Source organism: Bufo gargarizans, chromosome 4 (genome assembly GCF_014858855.1).
Source record: "Bufo gargarizans isolate SCDJY-AF-19 chromosome 4, ASM1485885v1, whole genome shotgun sequence".
NCBI lineage: Eukaryota > Metazoa > Chordata > Amphibia > Anura > Bufonidae > Bufo > Bufo gargarizans.
Window position 1 is genome coordinate 390,540,905 of NC_058083.1, and position 18,483 is coordinate 390,559,387.

At 41.4% G+C, this 18,483-nt stretch overlaps 1 protein-coding gene across 6 annotated transcripts in view; it reads left to right on the forward strand.

Moving 5' to 3' along the window:
- Window positions 1-18,483, forward strand: part of LOC122934420 (utrophin-like) — a 616,199-nt gene that overhangs the window by 442,698 nt on the left and 155,018 nt on the right. For all 6 annotated transcript variants that reach the window (XM_044289868.1, XM_044289864.1, XM_044289866.1 and 3 more), the window contains one exon: window positions 5,232-5,500. In XM_044289868.1, the coding sequence (XP_044145803.1) occupies window positions 5,232-5,500 (269 nt within the window). The remainder of the gene's footprint in view (window positions 1-5,231; window positions 5,501-18,483) is intronic.

Sequence of the window (18,483 nt, forward strand, 5' to 3'; positions counted from 1 at the left end):
CATGACAGGTGCCACCTATTTGGCCCACTATAACTACTTGTTTGGATCCCATGTGAGACCTCTACCGATCATCATTATCCAATAACTTAATAAGATGGGAATAACCTTTTAACCTTGTTAATCCCGTGGCACTGCAGGTCTGTTCTACTTTATTCACATCATCATACAGTACAATAGACCTGCAGTCAGATAGGAACTGATTATATCATAAATCACTATGATGCAGTCAGTTTGGTCAAGGAGAGCTACGGTCAGTCCGTGTTTCCTGGAACAAGCACGATCGTCTGAATATGGCCTATGTTTCAGTTGATCTGCAGAGTATCATGCTTTCATGCTATCATGCTCTGCATAGCCCTTATCTCTGACAGCTCTTATACACCTATTTAAGCCATATTCTTATCAGTTTCATAAGAGTTTAGCTAAAATGAGTGTTTATGAGCTTTTGTGAGTTCAGCAGAAATAACGGATATACATTCAGCTTTCAGAACAGTAACGGTTTAGCTCAAAATGACTAAAATGCAGTCATAAAAAAATTGTCCTTGAAGGTGTTCATAGCCTTTAAGTGCACTGAGGGTGGATCTAAGACACTCTGTGCACCCTTTCTCCTCCTACTTACTTTCCCAGCCTCTTTGATTGAAAGGGTCAGTTGAGAGGACTAGGCCCTGACATTTTTAGGTGTGGTATCAGTTATATTGCTTTTGGTTTTTTATATTTTTAAAAACTATGAGGGTAATTTATTAAACAGAAATAGGCCTATTTCGGGCTCAGATTGTGGCGCAAAAAGTTCCTACTGCAGATTGCAGCATCAGATCAAAAAAAAAAAATGGCCGTAGCATGGACAGGGAAAGGTACAGGCCAGTAGGTCCGTCTAATTTACCATCTTCTACGCCTGTTTTAGGTGTAGAAAATGGTCTAAATGTAAGACAGCTAGGAAGCTATCGTACATTTAGAAGCGACAGTGGATACATCGAAGATATTTAGGGGCTTGCGCCTTTTCATAACTTCAGAAGATCCACTGCCAGGTATAGGACTTATTAGGACTGGCGTCTAAAAGCCAGTCTTAATAAATGTGCCCTTATGTTTTTACTTTTGTTCCTCATTTTTTACTCCCTCTAGGAGACTAAAACAAGGCATCATTCGACTATACCATACACTGTAATACTATAGTATTGCAGTCTGTGGTGCTAGTGATATCTGCCTATCAACCCTTTAGTGACCGCCAATATGCCTTTTTACAGTGGTCTCTAAGGGGCCTTGGCTCAGGTCACTGACTTTTTATGGCAGCCTATTCCAAGCACTGTAGGTCTCTAGTGCGGCAGGAGCTCACCTCTCATATATGGCTCCTGCTCTAACCGACTGGATGGCATAAAAAGCAATAAAAAACTGATATGTTCCTCAAAATGTTCCTCAAAATGATACCAGTTGTCCTGCAAAAATCAAGTCCTCACCGCTCTGTAGAATGCAAAATAAAAAAGTGATGGGTCTTGGGTTGCGCCGATGCAAAAACATTTTCATAATTTTCTTTTTAAAGGGTTTTTATTGTGCAAAACAAGTAAAACATAAAAAAACTATATATATTTGGAATCGCTGTAATCATTCTGACCCAGAGAATAAAGTTATAATGTTATTAATGCCAAAAAATGAACGCCGCAAAATTTATGACGTAAAAACCCAGTGGCAGTATTGCTGTTTTTTCTGATTCCCCCAAAAACAGTTTATAAAAGTTAATCAGTAAGTTAAGTGTACCCCAAAATGGTCCACAGTATACCGTAGTAACTACAACTTGTCCCACAAAAAAAGCCCTTATACGACTACAGTGATGGAAAACTAAAAAAAAGTTATAGCTCTTTAAAGGCAACTATGAAAAAAAAATTGCCAAAACAGGCTGGTCACTAAGGGGTTAATACAAAGATTACCTTTGTTGGACTAGCAGCCTTCACAAGGCCCCAGGCTGCGATGACAACCAGTGAGCACCACATTGTCAAGGTAGGGAACAGTGAAGCCCTGAACTCCACCCAAACCATTGTCCCTACCTACTTTCAGCAGTGGCCCACAACTGAATGACAGTCCCTGCTTGACTAAGTGCATGGGTATAAGCGGGGATCACTGCAAGGACAAAAATAGCAAACATAGTGACAGACATGTGCAAGAAAAAATACACCAGAAGCGGAGAACTAAACAATAACATAAGGAACGGTTCAAAACCAGGAGAGACAATCAGAGCCAAAATTAGAAGACAGGAGCAATACGATACCAAGCTAGATCAATACCAAGAAGTCACGTTAGGGTCCAAATTATCAGACAGAAGCAGTCAGAAATCCAGGCAAGAAATCAGCAGTAACCAGAAAACATGCAAAACAAAAACCCTGAAGACCTTATTCACAGGAAGTTGTGGCCGACAGCTGCCTGTTTCAATAGGCTGCTAAAGTCACATTTTTTGCCTGAAATCACATGATCCACATGAAGTCATCATGACAGCACTTCCTGTAATTGGCCGACGCTCCTGCAAATGGAGCCCAGGCTTAGTTACCATAAAGATGGGACACAACACCTACAGAGCTCCTTAGTGCTCCTGGTTGGTCCTTATTAGTGATGGAGACATTGGCATGCGGTTGTTTTCTGTGGCCCTTAAAGGTCGTCTTGAGCGAATTGAGGTTCGGATCATCGATCCAAAGTCGTTTCCGTCATACAGCATTAAAATGTAAAACACAAATATAACGTGGCTCACCCGTGTCTGTTAGTGTGGTCAAGGTGCTCTGTTTTTTGGATGTTTCACCTGATCATCCAATAAAACAATATATTGCAATTGCGTGATATAAGAATAAAAATAAAGACAGGCACTCACCAACTGGCAGGTCTATAGTAGAATATTTATATGATAAAAGTTATAAAACATATAAAATATATTGATAATGATGTAAATACACTGAGCTTGATTTATCTAAGGTTGACAAAATACTGTTGGGATTCAGATTCAGAAAAAATTGCTTACATTAATAAGATTAAGGTGTGATAGTATTTGGTGAACAAATATATTAGTTAGTGAAAAAATATAAAATATAAATTAAGTGAAGTGAAACATATGGTAGCTGTGTCCATATAAAGTTGTTGTAGCAACTTATTTCCTTACATGAAGTTCAATCCAGTATTTAGTGCCGCTGCTGTAGCGGAGTGAAGACACAATTGTAGCAGTACACAGAGTCCGCACTCCAAGTGCAAGGATATAGGTAGTGGTCGGGTTTTTAGAATGGGGCGTCCCCCTCACTGTAAACCCTCTTACCTTGCCTTTCAGAATGCTTGTCACTGTGTAGTTTGTACTGCCGATTAAATTGAGTCCTTTATAGCGCTCGATATGGGATCTGCTGTTTTGGAACTTTAAACTTCCCGCTTGTTGCTCTCCAGTCTCGGCGTTCCACGTGATGTCACCTTCCAGGAAGCAGCATGCAGGGATCGCGTAATCTCGCGATAGTTCCGATCCGTTCCTCCTTTGCTGGTATCTAGAGGCTTATATTCGCTAATAATGTTGCCGATAACTTGTGGATCTCTTTCCTCGGGTTCAGGTGGGTAGTGTGTCACTCGCGGGACCAGCCAGACGCGTTTCGAGGGGTCTCCCTCTTCCTCAGTGGCTATATTGCGAGTGCCTCTACCCTCTTCTTTATATACTCCTCTATCACAAGCCCCACCAAATACCCGACATGGATTGTTGGTCTTCATATATAGTAATTTGTCTTATATTCAATGTATATCATTATGTATATATCTCTATAGACAATTTTGACTTTATTAATAAACTGACATAAAAATGCAATGTAAAATACATTCAAGTTTAAAAGATTAAAAGAACATTCAGAAAACATCTTTGGATTCCTTTTCCTTCTTTTAAATCTCACTCAATTCATCAATATTTCTATTAATCTACCCCATATTTGATTCTTCAGTTCTAATAGATATTAGACAAAAAACGCATCAATTTTTAGGAAAAACGCACCGCACTTGAAAAAACCGCATATGCGTTTTCGATGCGTTTTTTTCATTAAATGCTTCCCTATAGTTTTTTAGTTGTCCCCTATTATTTGAGGGCAAAAAGATTTGTTTTAGAGACAAAGAAAATGAATATATGCTTTATTTCTTAATTGTTGAGTTGTTCTGCAAAGTAATTGCATTTTGCAGAATAGATGGATTAAAATGTATTGGCTCTGTGGAGAAAAACTTAATTTCACTGGAAGTCACGCAAGTCGGGAATTTATTTTGTATTCATATCTGCATCTTTAAAAACATTAACAATCCAAAGTTGGGTTTGGTTGCATGTGCGCTTGGCAGCTGAAGGTATCTGTATTGGTCCTATGTTCATGTGTGGCCCGCATTGCTGAGAAAAATTGTGTTTTATTATACCAAGTTTTATATACAGACAAATATATGCAGTTTCATATACATACAAATCTGCTGACAGATGCCCTTTAACGAAAAAAGAATCACTGATTACTTAGGATTTTTGATCTGGTAATACATTTCTTAAAGAGGTTGTCTCATCACAGATAATGGGGACATATATCTAGGATATGCCCCCATTGTCTTATAGGTGCTGGGACCTGCACCTATATCGGGAACAGAGCCTGCAAGGTGGTGGCTGGAGGACTCCGGTCCGGCCACCACCAAGCGTGCTCCGCATAGAAGTGAATGGGAGCACACTGCGCATGACCGGCCACCGTTCCGATTCATTTCTTTGGGCCTGACGGAAATAGCCAAGCCAGCACTTGGCTATTTTCGGTGGGCCCCCTAGAAAATGAATGGAGGGCGCATGCGCAGTGTGCCCTCCAACACTTTCGGGGCTCAGTTCTCGATATAGGTGCAGGTCCCAGCTGTGGGACCCGCACCTATAAGACAATGAGGGCATATCCTAGCGATATGCTCCCATTGTCTGTGATGAGACAATGAGGTTCACATTTGTTGACAGGTTTCTATGTAATATTTGTGTTATATTAGTGTTATATTTATCTCATATGTTGTACTGCTCACCCTAATAATAGAGATGCATCTTATTTTTCTAAAAATATACTGGTCCCGAAAGACATTCACTAGACATTTGTTGTCTGATTGCGATTTGCGCCACCGCTCCTTTTGTCAGAACCTCCATATTTGGCGCTCTTGGACTGTGATACACTTTAGATAGATTTAGACTTTTTAAATGAGTAACCTAATGAAGCCTATCTGTTCCTTTTCATTTCCTAAAGAATTAACCCCTGAAGAGAGAGCCCAAAAAATTGCCAGAACCATGAGGAAGCAGTCAGTCGAAGTTAAAGAGAAATGGGAAAGCTTGAACTCGCAGGCAGTCAGCTGGCAGAAGCAAGTGGAGAAAGCCTTGGAAAAATTGAGAGTTTTGCAAAGTGCAATGGATGATCTTGATACAGGATTGGTAGCAGCAGAGAAAGTGCGCAGTGGCTGGAAACCGGTCGGAGATTTACTAATTGATTCTTTGAAGGAACACATTGAGAAGACAAGTGTAAGTATATCAATGTACATTTTATTATTCACCTTTTAAAGTTAATATTTACATGTCCATATACATAGTATAGAAGCCCAACCTTGTTCATTGACGTTCCACCTATATTTAGTATTATTTGTTATTTAACATTTGTTGATCCAAGCACAATGCCAATGCAGTGGTTTATGAGTGCCACCACTGGACTCTGGAGCAGTCTGAGGGACGAGTCTGGATTTGGTAAATCATAGGAGAACCTTACCTGTCTTATTGCATTGTGTCAACTGTAAAGTTTGGTGGATGCTATGGGTTGTTTTTCACGGGTTGGTCTAGGCCCCTTGGTACAGTTAAGTGAAATCTTAATGCTTCAGCATTCTAAGACATTTTAGACATTTTGGCCACTTAGTTCCAGTGAAGGGAAATCTTAATTCTTCATTATACCAAGACATTTTGGACAACTGTAGGCTTGCAACTTTGTGGGGAAAGGCTCTTCTCTGTTTCAGCATTACCATAAAGGCATGGTTGGTGAATGTGGTGTGGAAGAACTTTTCTGGCCCTCACAAAGCCCTAACCTTTACCCCATTAACCTTTGGGATGAACTAGAATGGAGTATACGAGCCTGGCCCTCTCATCCAACATCAGCATCTGGAAATGCTCTTCTTGATAAATGGGCAGAAATTCCCTCAGACACACTACAAAATTGTGTAGAAAAGCTCCTGTAGGTGTAATGTGTATTTGTCCCAATACTTTTGTCCATATACTTTATATAGTAGTGACAGCATGTAAAAACAGGTAGCTCTTTTTTGTAGCTCCTAATTGGCATTTTGGAAAATTATTTGTTTCCTATTGTATATACAGAGGTCTTTACATAGATCATTTATTACAGTTCATTTTGTCAATAATTTTTGAAAGGATGTATTGACTTTGCTGACCTGTAAATCTTTGTAAAGCCTGTCATCTGGCCAGAATTTTTGATTAGTCCTGACATACGTCTTTCAACCTCTAAGTAACCATGCAACAGAGCATTCTGACCTTCATTTGAAATATGTTCCTTGTCTTTTACTTCACAGTCTGTTGTGTCATTCATCCTACCTGCCTTATCTTAAAAATAGTCTAATCTCTCCTTTTTATCTTGCTCAAAAGAATTTGTAGTGTTTCTGTAACCATGTTAGGACAAATTGGTCAGAAAATCTGTCAGATAATCTGTTGGTGTAGTACAGTCCTTACTGATGTTCACTGATGTATGTCTTACCATTTCTGTCCTCCATGTTGGAATGGCAACCAAACCTTTCTATGTCTTCATTAACTGTCCAAACTTCATTTCTCACATCTCAGACTCCCTTGTACTCATCTTTCACTTGCTTGTCGAACTTTAAGAACATATACAACTAAATTTAGTACAGCAAACCCCCAGCCTTGAATGGGTCTTTTTTTTTATTTTAAAAAAAAAACACACCAGCTTTTAGCTTGATCATCCATTGAAAAAAGTCCACACAGAAAAACTCAGTAGCTGGCTGACAGCAACTTTGAAAAGCTGGGTAGCACTTGGAGATATGCTGGGGATCAAGCTACATATATGGTATATACTCACAGTTGTCCTGTTATTATATTTATGGATGTAGCATATACAGAGTGTAGATACCAAGTGCGACCTCCATTCAATGGTGTACATAGAGAAGTAAGGGCCCCATAGCAAGGATCAGGCCAGGCCCCCCACATAGGACAAAAGGGTCTCTGCCTAAACCCTTTTCAATGACCCTTGGACCATTTTTCCACTGCCTCATTTGCTAAAAGTTGTTTCTTTTAGAGGGTAGAGTCCTGACCAAGTTTTTACCTCCAGTAGAAGAGTAGATAATCCCAACTAAGACTGGGCCCCTCTTGCCCTAGGCCTCATAGCAGTCGCATGGTCTGCTGCTATGGTAGTTACGCCCCTTCCTCCATTACATGTCTACAGAGGTTGTAACCAAGTTTTTCCAGACCGCTGACTTCCAATTGTGCCTAGTCATGTAGTCATAAATCCCTTCATATAGCTAGACCAGCTTGACAACTAGGGCTGCAGCTAACGATTATTTGAATAATCGATTAGTTGCCGATTAATTTCTACGATTAATCGATTAATCGGGAAAAACGACAAAATTACAAAACAGAGAGGTTTATATGATCTTACTTGAAAAATTATGTTCAAAGGCCATATTAAAACAAATTGTGGACGACACTATTATGGGGGATCTGTGGACGACACTATTATGGGGGATCTGTGGACGACACTATTATGGGGGATCTGTGGACGACACTATTATGGGGGATCTGTGGACGACACTATTATGGGGGATCTGTGGACGACACTATTATGGGGGATCTGTGGACGACACTATTATGGGGGATCTGTGGACGACACTATTATGGGGGATCTGTGGACGACACTATTATGGGGGATCTGTGGACGACACTATTATGGGGGATCTGTGGACGACACTATTATGGGGGATCTGTGGACGACACTATTATGGGGGATCTGTGGACGACACTATTATGGGGGATCTGTGGACGACACTTATGGGGGATCTGTGGACGACACTTATGGGGGATCTGTGGACGGCGTAGTTATGGAGAGGGGGATCTGTGGACGGCGTAGTTATGGAGAGGGGGATCTGTGGACGGCGTAGTTATGGAGAGGGGGATATGTGCACTGTTATGGGCATAACAGTGCACAGATCCCCCTTCCCATAGCAGTGCCATACACAGACCCCCCCTCCTCCCCATAGCAGTGCTATACACAGACCCCCCTCCCCATAGCAGTGCTATACACAGACCCCCCTTCCCATAGCAGTGCCATAGACAGATCCCCCCTTCCCCCTACCCCCTAACAGCCCCGGCCCCGATGCTTGCATCTTTATTTTACCTTTTTACAATGACGCTCCCGCTCCTGTAACAGCCAGGCAGAGCGGACGGCGGCGTAACGTCACTCAATCACGTGACGCGCCCGCTCCGCCCACTTCATGAATGAAGGAGGCGGAGCAGGCGTGTCACGTGAGTGAGTGACGTTACGCCGCCGTCCGCTCTGCCTGGCTGTTACAGGAGCGGGAGCGTCATTGTAAAAAGGTAAAATAAAGATGCAGCGACCGCCCGCCCGCCCGCCCGAATAGCAACGAATCGGCGATTATTCGATAACTGGATTCGTCGACAACGAATCCAGTTATCGAATATAATCGATTACATCGATTAATCGTTGCAGCCCTATTGACAACACTGTGCTTCTAAATTGGTGACAACAGATTATGTTGCCTTGGTACCATATGATAGATGCACACACCATATCAGGGCAGAATTTTGTACATTATATACAACCCTAATTCCAAAAAAGTTGGGACGCTGTGTAAAATATAAAAAAATGTAAATTAAGAGACCCATTTTTTATTCACAGTATATCAAGAACACATATCTGATGTTGAGAGTGAGACATGTTACCATTTCATGAATAAATTAGCTCATTCAGAACTTGATGGCATTGGGGTTATATAACCAATCGGGCCCCCATCACTGCCCTACAGAGATCATTTTCCAGCTTTCCCAGACTACAGAATGCCAGATGAACCTATTAGTTGGTAAATGTTAGCCTGGAAAATATGAGTAAGAATCCCAGTGACAAACCCTCCATTCTGCAGCATAGTTAGACAGGTCTGCCATTCAGTGTCCCAGCAATGCTGGGTGACAAATTAATGATGATAATGCATATTAAGCAGTGTGGAATATATCAACACTATATAAATGAGTAATACATTATATTGACCTGTAGTAGGGACTGCTAAATAATAAGGCCTAAATAAATCATTCCCCTCACTCCCAAATAGTGTTATAGCTAGGCAGGTTTGCCTTTGTGGGTCCTGAGAAAGCTGGTTTACAACCATGTGGAGTTGTAATAGACCGCAGAATAATAAATCTACCAAGATAAAGCCCCCTCCTCACTCCTATATAGTGCAATAACTAGGCATATTTGCCTTTCAGAGTCCTAAGAAAGCTGGGTTACCTCCATGTAGAACTGTAATAGACTGCAGAATACTAGATCTACCAAGATAAAGCACCCTCCTCACTCCTAAATAGTTCCATAGCTAGGCAGATTTGCCTTTCAGGGTCCTGGGAAAGCTTGGTTACTTGCACTATGTATGGGTAACATTATATGGACAATACGTACAGCCCAACAAGACTTGTAATTCAGGTATCCAACACTGGTGAATGTCATATATGACCAGACAGACTGTGAGAAATCACTCCTGGCTAGATATGCAAACTTTACATTCAGGCACCTGGGAAAGTTTGGTAGTATTTTAAAATGGCTATAGTTATTTCCAGGGGTGGACTGGGAACTTAAAGAAGCCCTGGAAAAAAACTAAAACTAAAAGTGGCTCCAATGTTGTAGATGGTGCCAATACAAGTTGGCAGAGTCAGCAATACCATAGTGCAGCACAAACTACTTCCCATGAAGCTGACCCTGTGTGGTGGCCATCAATAGCTGCTATGTTCTGTCCTCCTCCTTAATTGTCTCTAATTAAGTTATGAAGCAGGGGCGCTTAGGAGGTGAGATGTGGGCCACAGCACCAAGACAGCCCTGCCTTCAGTATGCAGCCCGGACTTCCTATACTAATGACCACTATAGTTCCCCCAGTAGTATGTACCCAGCCAGAAGCAGTGAGGAGGGCTCTGGTTTCCGAGAAAATTTCCTGTTATATCTATGGCCAGTCTGCCATAGTTTGTATACAGATATAATAATGCGGACTGCATTTCAGCATATATTTTGTTACAATGTAAGTCTAATGGAATGGATTGGAGTGGTCATTTATTGATATAATACAATGGAAGGCAGCTTCATAGATGAATTTATTATGCTTTCATCTCTTTCTATATGTTTTCTGTCTTTCTCCCGGTCTTGTTCATTACTTCGTGCATTACATCACACTTAGCCCCAGATAGTGATGTCATTTGGATTTGTGTTGGTTGAAATGGGGGAAGTGACTACTGAATACTGGGTGTAATTGCGATTTCTACGATCACTTAATTAGAGTGATATAATGCTTTGCTTTATCACCTTCATACATTTCATGGAAATGATATGTTCAATTATACTGAGGTTTTGCAAGCAGTAGATCTATAAACATGAATCACTAAGCAGCTGCTGAGATATAATAAAGTCACAAACTATCATAATAATTTCATTTCATGTCTTGTGGTAGATGCTTTATGCTTCGCCTGGCATGCTGGTTGAATGACTCATAATTTTAGAGGTGCTAAATGCAGGTGATATATTAGCATCTGTCAGTTTGATTTGCATGGGAGGACTAATATCCAAAAGGGTTAACTGTAAGGAGCGTAGGGGCTGCAGTCACAGCTGGGCCCTGGGTCCCAACCTGCGATGTAAGAGAACGCGGGTGGAGGGAAGTTTGCTTGTTCCCCGCTGCTTGGTCCACCTCCTTGCTCCACCTCTGCATTTGTCTGTCCTCGATTGTAAACTTCCAGCATGGACGTGGGTCATGTGTGACACTCCAGGCGATAACTGGCGCAGCGGTGATGTCCCCCCTCCAAGCAGCACATGACCTGGTGACAGGCTGGCAAACCAGTGGTGGATCCAGAACTGAGCAGCAGAGAGCAGGTAAGTATGCTTCCTTACACAGGTCTGTCAGGGAGGGGAGCTGGAGAACCCCTTTAATACCCCTCCTCCTTGACGTCACTCTGACATCACTGTGCAGTAACCCTTTCATATGGCATCACTACATTTGTTACTGCTGTTTTGTGACATCATCCTTAGGGCGCATTCACCTAACCGCGCCGTGTTTTGCAGTCTGCAAATTAGCAGAACGGGATGTTCTATCTTTTTTGCGGAAGTACGGATGATGTGGACAGCACACGGTGTGCTGTCCGCATCTTTTGTGGCCCCATTGAAATGAATGGGTCCGCACCTGTTTCACAAAATTGCGGAACGGATGCAGACCTATTCATACGGTCATGTGAATGAGACCTTGTATTGTAATACAATATTACAATATTTTAACATCACTGTACATTATTCTTGTTTTAGGAGTTCTGTATTTTTGTCTTTAGCCATTAGCGGTACCATGACTGTGTGCCCCATCCTATCTTTACTATCTATCAGTGTGACATCACTGTGTACATCTATGACATCATTGTCCGCGCTTATGCTGCTACGTCACTTTGAACTGAACAAAAGGATCACAGCACCCCAGATGATGACGGCTTCAGCCAAATGGCTGTTTCTTCACATGAACATGTAAAGCAGCAACGTTTCAACCCAAGTATGAGAGAGACCCCAGATCTGGCAGTACAGTGTTCATTTTAGGACGTGGTCAGATATCATAGTCACATATCAGAATAATGTCAGTGTGAGGCAAAATACTCACCCTGGCACCTGACCCTGACACCTGAGGCTCCTTTCACACCTGCGTTCAGGTGTCCGCTCGTGAGCTCCGTTTGAAGGGGCTCACAAGCGGCCCTGAACGCAGCCGTCTGGCCCTAATGCATTCTCAGTGGAGGCGGATCCACTGAGAATGCATCCGCCTGCCAGCGCTCAGCCTCCGCTCCGCTCAGTGAGCGGACACCTGAACGCTGCAAGCAGCGTTCGGGTGTCCGCCTGGCCGTGCGGAGGCGAGCGGATCCGTTCCGACTTACAATGTAAGTCAATGGGGATGGATCCGCTTGAAGATGACACCATATGGCTCAATCTTCAAGAGGATCCGTCCCCCATTGACTTTCAATGTAAAGTCTGAACGGATCCGCTCAGGCTACTTTCACACTTTTTTCTAAGTTTAATGCAGACGGAGCCACCGTCTGCATTAATATGAGCGGATCCGTTCAGAACGGATCCGATCGAACGCAGGTGTGAAAGTAGCCTGACTCTGACACCTGACTCTGACACCTGACTCTGACACCTGACTCTGACACCTGACTCTGACACCTGACTCTGACACCTGACTCTGACACCTGACTCTGACACCTGACTCTGACACCTGACTCTGACACATGCTCTTCATAGGTCAGGGTCAAAGTCAGAATGAGCTATAGATATACTGTGTATTTGTATGCTAAATCACACAACCAAAGAAAGCTTCTGGCTGTGTGTCTGAAATGCTGTAAGCTAAGGGTACTTTCACACTAGCGTTAGAAGAATCCGGCAGGCAGTTTTGTTGCCGGAACTGCCTGCCAGATCCAGAAATCCTTATGCAAACGAATATCATTTGTTTCCGGATTCAGATCCATTTGACAAATGCATTGAAATACCGGATCCTTCTCTCCGGTCTCATCCGGAATAACGGGTCCAGTATAAATTTTTTTCACATTTTTAAAGGTCTGTGCATGCGCAGACCGGAAAACCGGATCCGTCAATGCGAAAATTTCATGAACACTTGGTACCGGATCCGGCATTAATACATTTCAATGGAAATTAATGCTGGATCCGACAAGTGTTCCGGAATTTTGGCCAGAGAAAATGCCGCAGCATGCTGCAGTATTTTCTCCGGCCAAATACCGTGAAAGGGACGGAACGGAAGACATCCTGATGCATACTGAACTTTCCTTTCCATTCAGAATGCATTAGGATAAAACTGATGCGTTTTTTCCCGGTATTGAGCCCCTATGACAGAACGCAATACCGGAAAACTTTAACGCTAGTGTAAAAGTAGCCTAACATGTTACAATGTTATATGAGTGCATAGCTCAGTGGGTAGGTTACTGGTTTGTACGCTGGAGTTTTTGGGTTCAAAACCCATTAGCAACCTTAAAACAACAAGTTGATGTTTTTAAACATTAGATAAAAGACAAATTTAAGTAATATGTGACGCTGATGTCTGACTTTCCTGACTAGTACAAACAAACAGGTAACGGCAGCATCTCCAGCGACTTCTTTATTGGACAGAGTTCACAGAAAGTGGGCCATAAAAATAAACAGCAACGTTTCGGCTACTACATAGCCTTTGTCAAGCCTTTACAAAGGCTATGTAGCTGAAACATTGCTGTTTATTTTTATGGCACACTTTTTGTGAAGTCTGTCCAATAAAGAAGTCGCAGGAGATACTGCCGTTACCTGTTTGTACCATTCGGTGGGCTGCTGAGTATCTTATGCATGGCTTATGCATTCCGGTGTGGTCGTTTGATCGTCTGTGGGTGCTGCGTTACATCTATTATTCTGACTTTCCTGACTAGTCAGCGTCAGCGTCACAATGACTTTTAGGTTTACTGTATTTTTTCTATTGTGAATCACATAGATGAAGAAAATCCCAGTCTAATATTAGGCAAGCCTTTAGCTCAGTGGTAAGGCTGTGGCCTCATATATTGTGTTCCTGGGTTCAAACCCCCTTTCAACCTTTAAAAGAAATGACATTTTATTAAGCCTTAGATAAGAGACAAATTAAAGTGATGTGTGACGCTGATATCAGACTTTCTTCACTGGTCAGTGTCACAATGACTTTTGGGTTTGTTGGATTTTTGGTATACTAAATCTCATAGATGAAGATAAACATTGACATTAGCAATAGCTCAGTGGTAAGACACTTGCTTTACATGCAGTGTTCCTGGGTTCAAAACTCCTTTTGGACTTTTAATAAAAATAATATTTTATTGAGCCCTAGATAAGAGACAAATTCAAGTGGTGTGTGATGTAAGTAGTCCTTTTTGATTTTATTAAGAGTACGTGGACAGCGCTATAGTAAGGGGGCACTAATTAACTGTATCTTCATCTATTTCCAGCTAAGGGCTATTTGTTTTTTTGAATAATGAATTCTTATTTCTTAGGAAGGAGTCTAATTATCAGATCTGTAAATCACTTTATTGCAATTATTTGTCGGCATCCACCCAAACATAAGCTGCAAAGATATGACCACTAGGGTTCTTCTCACTAGTCCACTCTCTGTGGTTAGGCATGGTCCAGCTCTCCCAGCACCTACAGGCAGGAGGAAATGTGGCAGTGTTCTGGAGGATTCACTACCTCCTCACAGATCTGCAAACCAACTTATCTTCTAAATGTGCTCTCCCTCCACTATCTTACATGGCTTATAGATTGATTCACCTCGCTCAAGTGTGTATGCAGTTATTAGCAAGAATCACTCTTTTTCTGGGACTCCTGAAAAGGTTGAGTAGTCACAATATGCAGAGCTGTGTCCTGGCTTATACATATCTACTGTATATATGTGTATTATACACACAGCGTGCTATGGCTTCACCACACTGAGATCTGCTCAGAAAGCTGATACACATATTACTGCTTTATTCACAGGCACAATATATGATTATGCAGACAAGTCCTCTCTGGGGACTTGAACCAGCGATGTGTACGTGAAAAACTATTAGTTTAACCTCAAAGTTATAGCATTACCACATACAGATACATGGTTTCTCTCTGCTTATAAGCTAACACACATTATTGGTGTCTGCATAATCATATATTGTAAATAAAGGATGGAAGTCGGGCACTCTCTATAAGTAAAGGGATCTTTTATTAAACATGATACATAGTAAAATAAGCAATAACTTTCACAATAAAAATCGAAGAAAAAAAAAATCAACAATAATGTAAAATTCGACAATACTGGTGGTACACTGAGGAAGGGGTCATTGTCTTAAATCCCCGAAACGCGTCTGGTACTAATCCCCCCATCAAGAAAAAGGATACTGCCAGACTGAGCAGGCCTGGACATGTTCATAAGAACAACGAACTGCTAAAGAGAAAAACTGCCATCACACAAAAGGTATTAATCCCACGTGGAGCCAAACAACCTTTTGGCGCGAAAATTTAAGTTTGTACAAATAGCCCTTGAGACTGGGATTCGAAAGGAAACACGCCGCGTCGAGGGCTCACTGTCCAGCACAAAGACCTTCCGGTAAGACAGCGCTTATCCTATCCAAGCGATCACTTTCTAAACCAATACAGCGGGACCAGGCTGTGCGCACAAGCAGTCGAAACTTTGTCGACATAGACTGTTTAAGGCCATATACGCTTATGTTCTCGATCACAGAAACTTACATGCACTAAAGGATTGGCCATATTTCGGTAGCAAGCGATTAATTATACTACCAGTATTTCACATTGAAAACCCATTTCTATATGAAAGAGGACTGACTACAAGTCGATCATTATAATCGGCAACAAGCGATTATCCTACAATATTAACACTCTGCATTGGAAAAATGCATTACCACCAGTGAATAATATACTATTCGAATAATATCGAATATCCGAACTTATGGTTTTAAATATTCGTATATTGGGATCCTATTTATGTTGATTTTATTATTCCAACCTCACCACTAGCATTTCCTGCTGAATCTATATTGTTGTCAAATTTTACATTACTTTTTGTTGATTTTTATTGTGAAAGTTATTGCTTATTTTACTATGTATCATGTTTAATAAAAGATCCCTTTACTTATAGAGAGTGCCCGACTTCCATCCTTTATTTATTTATCTCTATCAGACTGTGTGTTGTCTGATAGTGGGAGCACCTCTGTTGGATCTCCACCTCACTCTAGTGCGACATTACTCCATATTCATATAATCCTATATTGTGCCTGTGAATAAAGCAGTAATATGAATGTTAGCTTTCTGAGCAGATCTCAGTGTGGTGAAGCTACAGCACGCCGTGTGTATAAACCACTAACCTAACCAATGCTCTCATATAACATTTGTAACATGTTAGCTTACAGTATGTCAGACACATAGCCAGAGGCTCAGCTTATAGACTTTCTGTGGTTGTGTGATTTAGCATACAAATACACAGTATATATATAACTCATTCTGACTTTGACCCTGACCTATGAAGAGCATAAGTGAGAGTCAGGTGTCAGAGTCAAATATAAAAGTCAGAGTCAGGTGTCAGGGTCAGGTATCGGTGTCAGGGTCAGGTATTTTGCCTCACACTGACATTATTCTGATATATGACTATGATATTTGACCATGTCCTAAAATGAACACTGTATAGCAGAAACGTTGCCGCTTTACATGCTCGCGTAGACAAACACAGACATTTGGCGTCATCATCTGGAGTTCTGCGATCCTTTCCTTTAGGCCGAATGCCCACGGCCGTGAGCGGTCTGCCGTGAAAAACGACCGTGGGCATTCGGCCTTAGTTCTATGTTGGTCCAGTGAACGAGGACATCATGTCATGCTGCACCAACCCAATGCTTAACTGGAAGGGACTGTGCTGCTTACATTCCATATTTACCTTGACTCGGGTCATTATACATGTAACAATTATACCAGTACAGCCACAGCACTGTGTTATCTATGTGATCGGATGTCATTGTGTGCGTTATCCACGTTCTATGACATCTCTGGTGCTTATAGTGGCTCAGTGCTTCATCAGTTACATAAGTGGTACCTGTACTGTAAATTCTTTGGCGATGGGGCCAAAGAACTTCAAATTATTACCCAGGCTTGCACCCTGAGCTAAAGGTGCAGTTTTCTAAGTGTGTAAGGATTTCAGAGCCATAATTCATTACCAAAACCAATGATTGCACAGTTTATTATATTGTATTCCTTGCAGGTATAATGTATTGACATCATTCCAGGCATTGAATATCATTCTCTTTCAATTATGCATTTATCTTATGTGTTTTCTGCACATTGCTTGGCAAAAATTTGTGGCATAAATTATGCAGACCTAAGACTAATACTGTAGATAGAACAGCGAACTCGTCTTGGAATTATTAAAATTCACCTAATATCTTCATTGCATACGGAAATTCATCTTAAAGTGGCTTACAGTTTCTGAAATGAATGTATAGGCATGACGTGTTAAACAGTTGCCTTCTGACGGATGTCATACAGTGGCATCCGTCACCATAGGGTTCCATTGCAAACAAAATGTATCCATTTTTTTTTTTTTTTAACTGTAGTCAGTTCCACCCTTTGCCGACATACACGTTACGGGTGGGAGAAGCAATGAATGTGAACACAGCCTAAGGCTACGTATTTTCGGTCTGCATCCGATTAGCATTTTTTGATGATTGCCTGTGGATCATGTCTTATATATTTGGCCAAAAAAAATGCGGACAACACACGGATTTCATCTGTGAGGCCAAGCCGCAAATTATAAAAAATTTCCTATTCTTGTCTGTTATTTTTTTTTAATATGACCCTTGAAAATTGCAGGATGCACATGGACTGCATCCGCATTTTGTGGAGCCGCGATTTGTGGACTGCAAAACGGATACGGTCGTGTGAAGCCTTACTCACTGATCGGGACTAGATTCTTCTACTGATGTAAGATTAAATGGCTTCAATTGAGACCAGTACGACAGTGCCACCTGGTGTGTAATAAATGTAATAAAGTGCGTTTTTTTAAGTCACTGTGCCTTTTAGTATTTTATGTGGCTTAAATATCAAAAGGAAACAGTAATCAGCAGATTTGCCATAGATTAACATGCATGAAAAATGTAATGTATCTTTCGTTACTGAATAGGTTAGATTTGTCCATTGCAGTCCTTCACACTCCCCATGTGGATAAAATTGAAAACATTTTTGGAATCCATTATTCCCCTCTGTTTTGAGGACAAGAACAGGCTTCTTTTTTTTTCAGTGGGTCTCACAAAAATTGCGGGATGCACACAGAACACATCCGTATTTTGTGGACCCGCGATTTGCTGACCACAGAACAGACACGGTCATGTGCAGGAGACCTTCATGAGAGAGAACTAAGTGGTTAGTGTGGTTTCTTACAGTTGCCTAAGTTAATTTGGGGTATAAAAGAAAATCTACTTGCTGTTTGAATGGGAAAATTAATGAATGGACACTTCATATACAAATTCAGTTTTTTTTTCAGTAGAAAAGACAAACTGTCCAAGAGGTTATGCCTCTAACTCCCTAAAGTAAAAAGAATCTGGGTATGTTTTATTTGCCACATCTAACAATGGACAATATATCCCATCTTTCCAACCCCTTTTAGATAAAAAAAACATTCATTGTCTATTACAGATGGGTTTGGTTGATGTGAGCAATAAAGACA